Source organism: Vigna unguiculata, chromosome 1 (genome assembly GCF_037176805.1).
Source record: "Vigna unguiculata cultivar grain cowpea cultivar isolate G323 ecotype 2 chromosome 1, ASM3717680v1, whole genome shotgun sequence".
Taxonomy (NCBI): domain Eukaryota; kingdom Viridiplantae; phylum Streptophyta; class Magnoliopsida; order Fabales; family Fabaceae; genus Vigna; species Vigna unguiculata.
Genome location: NC_140792.1, coordinates 35091773 through 35098568, shown reverse-complemented (window position 1 = coordinate 35098568; position 6796 = coordinate 35091773). Strand labels below are relative to the sequence as shown.

The 6796-nt window shown below is 35.1% G+C and overlaps 1 protein-coding gene across 1 annotated transcript; it reads left to right on the top strand.

Moving 5' to 3' along the window:
- The first annotated feature begins 4501 nt into the window (after nt 1-4501).
- LOC114175165 (uncharacterized) lies at nt 4502-6311 on the top strand. The gene has a single exon (XM_028059935.2). The coding sequence runs from the start codon at nt 4797-4799 to the stop codon at nt 5970-5972; it is 1176 nt and encodes a 391-aa protein (XP_027915736.2). The 5' UTR covers nt 4502-4796; the 3' UTR covers nt 5973-6311.
- The last annotated feature ends 485 nt before the right edge of the window (nt 6312-6796 follow it).

Here is a 6796-nt window from a genome sequence, read left to right as displayed (position 1 = left end):
GAAATATACCTCAGCAAACTGAAAAAAAAAACTTTATGAAAACTCTCAACCAGTATACTTTTGAATTAAAGTAATTTATATTGCAAGCTGTGTTTAAAATATAATGTTTATCTCAGATAAATTTTTCATGAATTATAGAAAGACAAAACTATGTATGAATGTATTATCCTGAATATAATATTGAAAAACTTTAAAAGTAGATAAGAGAAGAACTAAAATTAATTATGCAAAATTCCTAATTTTGATCATTGGAGAAGTCTATCCATATTAACTAGTTGTGGATCATACAAAATTAATTGACTAATAAATATTTTAAGAATGAAGAAATCCTGAAAGCCAAAAAAATTAAAACCGATAAACATTATAACAAACAAATTTCTTTATTCATTTCGACATTTAGTTAATGAGTTCTAGGAAAAATAATAACGTTTGTCTTTTATTTTTAATTTAAGAAACCACAAGCCTTAGAAGTGCTTGAATAAATACACTTTTGTAAAATTTACCTATTACTATATTCTCAAGATTATTGAAATTTTATGCAATGTTTTTTAAATAAAACTTATTTTTATAGATCTTCAATTGTGATTTGGTATATCTAATTATAGAAAATTGACGTGTATGATTTGTCCACTCGTGAATTATTTTAGGGATTCTTATCTCACTCTACCTTGAGCAAGAAATGGTGCCATGAGGGTGATTTTCTTTGTTTGTTATTTCAATATGCACAACTTGATAAGTTATGTTACATTTATAATAGTTTATAGTTTGGCATGAGATTCTTAAAAAGATATAATAGTTTATACTATATATATATATATATATATATATATATATATATATATATATATATATATATATGTATGTATGTATATATATATATATATATATATATATATGTATGTATACATATACATATATATATATATATACATATATATATATATATATATATATATATATATATATATATAATATGCGTTTTCTTTAGATGTTATATATTATTATGGCTAGTTGAAAAATGCATTAAACATATTTTCCGTAGCTCTTAATTGTAAATATTTTTAAGAATTACTCTAATATATTAAGCATAATATTTAATAAACTACTTTCATTGAAACTCTTAATGTTAAATATGATTGATTATTCATTTTTGAGTAAGTGTTTACTATTCTTTTATTACTTGAAGTTTATATATATATATATATATATATATATATATATATATATATATATATATATATATATATATATATATATAAGTTCTTTGGTCCCGAGTACAGTCACACTCTTCCAAGTACACTCATACTTTCCAAAACAATACTTTAACTCAACTCTTACAATGCTCTTATTACAAGAGTATCAAAAATAAGAAGAGTCAAATATAGATTTGAAGTGTCTTTAATCCGGAGCAAAGAACATCATGGACTTAGAGTCCATTATATAGTCACTAATACTCACCCCCTTGGTTAGCGCAGACAATATGAGACTTTTCAAGATATGTTATTTTTATCCGTCCAACATTCTTCACCCTCATTAAAATAAACACTTCATTTCTTATACTAATAATCATATTCACCATAATCATAAGGAGTATCACTTGGAATCAAATCGTCCCGAGAAATTTTACTTAGAATCAAACTATCCCAAAAATTTTCACTTAAAATCAAACTATATCCCAAGAATTTCCACTTGAAATTAAAGTCCTTTGTTTGGCCCTGTAATTAGGGCATAATGTGTAAATCCTTTCCCAGACGGAGAGGCTGGTGAAGTTAACAAAACTCCTTTGTTATCTGCATTGCAGAAATTGTATAGTGCACTAATGATGCTTTGTTTCACCTTAGTGACTTGGTGTTCATTTTGAACTGTGTATTTTGGAATATTCCATATGTTGTCAATTATGGAATTTCAGAACCTAAAAATGACTAATATCTGCTTACAGATCACCTCTTCTCCAAAAAGCGCCACAACCCCTGATAGTGTGGCAACACATGTCATAAAATTATTCACAGAATCAAACCCAGAGGCACATGTCCATCTAGAACATGGGCCCTTGAAAGGATTATCACTCAACAAAGAAAAGCTATACCAGTACCAACTCTGGAAAGCTTACGTTGAAGGGTCAAATTGGAACTTCTCTAGAAAGGATAATACTGAATATATCCTTTTAAAAGAAACCATAAATACCAAGATATATTGGAAGAAGTTTATGGGAAACAAATTTCATCCTTTCCCTATAGAAGCCAGTCCTATACTGGTCAAAAGATTTGAAAAAGAAGTCTTCCATTATTTTCATAATGTGTTGTATTCTTATTGAGAGGTTATTTAACATGGGAGTTACCTCATCATTTTTCCAGGATTCTCTGATTTTTTGGCCCAATTTTCCTGGTAGTTTAAGAAACATTTTTTCTCCAACACTTATGTCATGAAAACATCCGGCTATGGAAGCATACATGAGATAATCTTGTAAAAATTCTTTGATTTTTCCAAAATATGTTATAGACAATCTTTCTAGATGTCCTAAATAAATTTGTTGTCTGAGTGTATTCCCATCATTTGCAGATTGAGAAGTGAGTAATCTTTGTATTAGAGAGCATAAATTATAAATGTTAGGACCTGGTTCGATCACTAATGTATTTAATTCTGTTGGGTAATTTCTTTTAAAAGATTCCCAACATGCTCTGGCTATATCACCTAAATATGTTTCACCTTTGGCAATCATTTCTTGTGAAGACTGAACTTCTTTTTCGTAATGAATACCATAATCACGGATTACAGTAGCAGTCCATTGTTCAATGTATGTTGGTAATAATTGGGGGTCAATTCCTCCTATGTTTAATAAAAGATTTGGCAATGAGAAATTTGGTTCCACTGGGAGCCTCTTTCCATGTGTTGTATATTGATTATCTGTAAAAATAACACTTGTTGGGGATTCTCTGGGTATGAATCCAGTAGGATAATCTTGTATACCATCATGATCTAACTGATAACTATTGGGGTTTACTGATCCTACACTTGTATTGACGAGACCTATTGTAGACAAAGGTTCTAATATTACTGAAGAGCTGTCTTCTTTGTCTAAATGTAGGTTGAAATTAAAGTATCCCATCTCATTCCTAACTTAATAAGGGACAACCACATCTCTAACAGTATCAAAGTGTTTTTCGTAAAAAAATATTTATTTTATCAGAGGCGGATGAAAATATAGCTTGTATATTTTTGCCTATATAGCGTTTGACCAAAAAATTTAGTTATACGAAAAAGTCAATAAAGAAATAAACAATTCAGGGGAAGAAGGAATAAACTTTCCCATATATGTGTGTGTGGCTGGGCACATGATGAAAATCTGATTCTGTTATGTTCACTCAGCGGCTTCCTCTCCAAGAAAGAGGGAGATACTTGACACAAATCGATGAAAAGCAGAATATGGGAATTGTGAAACAAGTTTTGGCGAATGCATATTATCTTCTACTCAACGCAACTCACTCTCACTCTCTTATCACTCACCTAGTTGGACAATGTTGCCTCTTTCTTTTCTACTACGTAATAAAAAAAATTATTAAATTAATGTCTTCAAGCCAATTCATTGGTCCCTTCCAACTTTATCTTCCAATACGGTTCGTACAAAATAATTGCTAGTCAAGTCAAACATACAACATTGTGTTTCAAGCCACACCCTCTTCTCATAGGTCCTTGACTTTACCAGTGACGGTTATAGTTTTTTTTTCTTTCCTTTTGTTTATTAAGGAGGGAAAATGTTGGTAACACTTAAGTAATTTGGATTTTAATGTATTTTGGAAAGTGGGCGTGTATTTAAACGAAGTGAATACATTTATTACATAACATCACATTTAATATTGAAATCGTAACGCATGTAATGGCCACCCTTCATTGGTTGAAAGTAGCCTTCATTGAAAGGCTTGGAAGCGTGATGGATGATGACCACATCAGTAAATGAGTGGAACCAAAACGTAGACACATTTAAGATTTTTGCAACACACCCAGAGAGACAGATAAGCCCTGCATGTCACAAGAAGCATGTGACATGAGCTCGACTAGCCCTAAGCCACGGTCTTCGTCACTAACTCAATCTGAATCTGAACCCAACCCAGACCGGTCTACTTCTTACTTTAACATGAACCTCGTAGCTGTCAGTCTTAGACCGTGACCCAACAATTAAAAAAACAGACACTAACGTTTACATTTTACAGAATAATAATAATAATAATAATATCTGACGTGTCACATGCACATGCACCGGAAAAAGAAAAATAGAATTAACGCGTCAGCCGTTTAACCGGTTAACCAACAACATTGTCAGCAGTGTTACCCACATAAACGTACACTTGGGTTGGGTTGGAGCCCAGGTAGGCTCGGACAACCGTTTGATCCAAACCTGTACCTTTCACCCGAGCCAAGAAAGAGTGACAAAATTAGCGTGTACTGTGCAAATAGGAAATAGTATTATAATTTGCCAGCCATACATAGATGGTAGCGATTTGTATTTTACCTGAAGCAGATAGAGAGAGAGAGAGAGAAAGCAAAAGTGTGTGTGGGAGAGAGAAGTGGAAATGATGAAAAGGCAAAGGCAAAGGCATTGAAGCAACAAAAAGTAACACAGATTCAGCAAGGAATTGCTTCTTCTCCAAGCCTAAGTAAGCCAGCTATCGCCAGTTTCCGCCATTAAAACCTTCACACCGTTTCTCACGAGAAACCCTCGCATTCCGAAACAAAAAGCCAACCTTTGCCCATTGCTATAAAAACCCCTTCGCCACCCTTTTTTTTCTCTCCAACCCCCGATGGATGTCGCTTCCTACTCTCTGCTTTTCATGTGCTTTCTCCAGTCGGTCAGAGCAATATTAGACCCCAACGATTTCCTCGCGCTGCAATCCATTCGGAAATCGCTTCACGATGTTCCCGGTTCTAATTTCTTCGCGTCCTGGGACTTCACCGCCGACCCCTGCAACTTCGCCGGCGTTTACTGCGTCGACGATAAAGTCGTTGCGCTCAACCTCGGCGACCCCAGGGCCGGTTCGCCCGGTCTCACTGGAAAACTCGACCATTCCATTTCCAAACTATCTGCTCTCGCCGACCTCACCGTCGTCCCCGGAAGAATATACGGCCCTCTCCCTCAGTCCATCTCCCAGTTAAAAAACCTCCGGTTCCTCGGCGTCAGCCGGAATTTCATCTCCGGCGAGATTCCGGCGGGTTTAGGTCAGCTTCGCAATATTAGAACAATCGATCTCAGTTACAACCAGCTCACCGGAACTATTCCTCCGTCCATCGGAACCTTACCGCAGCTAACCAACCTTATCCTCTGCCACAACCGCCTCTCCGGTTCAGTTCCCTCGTTCGCCTCGGCTTTTTCCCTCACCCGGCTCGAACTGAAGCATAACGCTCTCTCCGGTTCCCTCGGACCGTACTCTCTCCCTCCCTCCCTACACTACCTGTCTCTATCGTGGAACAAACTCACTGGACCGGTGGACCGCCTCTTAACGCGCCTCAATCGGCTTAACTACTTGGACCTTGGCTTGAACCAGTTCACAGGCCCAATTCCCACCCAAATATTCTCATTCCCCCTCACCAATCTACAACTGGAAAGAAACCAATTCTCCGGCCCGGTCCAACCGGTCAATGAGGTGACCATCCAGACCGTTGATCTCAGCTACAATAGGTTATCCGGTGAGGTGTCGCCAATGCTAGCGAACGTGCAGAACCTGTACCTGAACAACAACTGGTTCACGGGGCAGGTTCCCGGCAGCTTCGTGGAACGGTTATTGGCGGCGGGCATTCAGATACTGTACTTGCAGCACAATTTTCTTACCGGAATAGCAATAAGCCCGACGGCGGAGATTCCGGTGAGCAGCACCCTGTGTTTGCAGTACAACTGCATGGTGCCACCGGTTCAGACGGCGTGCCCCTTCAACGCCGGGAAGCGGAAAAGCAGACCAGCTCAGCAGTGCAACCGCCGCTGAAGTGTGTGAAACTGAAGCTTCTTGGTCCTGTTCCATAAAAGTCGTTATATATTATATTATATTATTACATTATATTTATTACTGTTATACTTCATTCAATTCACAGTTCAGTTTCCTCTTCTTGAAGAGAAAATTAGTAGTAAAAAAAAGAAACGGATAATTATATTATTATCTTCTATTCATTTTTGTTATATATGAATAAGAAGACTCTGAATACACGCAAGAGTGTAGTGAAACCAGAGAGGTCATAGCTTTATAGGTTACGATGTTCATGTAATATAACTCATTGTATAATGTGATATATATGTTTACCAATAAAAATTGTTTATCGTTTTTCCATTTCACCTGTTTTTTTGTTATCAATTTTCGCTTATTTCTTATTTTTATGGTTCTATTATTTAAAAATTACACGTTCGTAAGGAAAATATGAGAGAGAAAAATAAGATCATTGTTTAAGTTGTTTAATACAAAAAAATAAAAAATACGGTTTTATTTTGTTATATTTTATTTCCTGCTTTTACTATTTAATTATTAAGCTATCACATTGTTTTTATTTTGTTTTGTGCATCGAATATTTTATAAGTGAAAGGGAATACAGAAAGTTGTTTTCAATTTTTCATAGATTTTTTTTTCTTTTGTACAGATCTTTCAAAAACAGAAAAAAAATTAATGCGATATTTTTAATCGAAACTAAAAATTGACTGGGAAAAACAAGTAAATAAATTGTATAACCTTCATTCTTTATTTTTTATTTTATGGGAAAATAAAAGAAAATGCGGTGTGCCATATTCTGATACAGAATTCAGTTTAGTGGATTTTTAGAT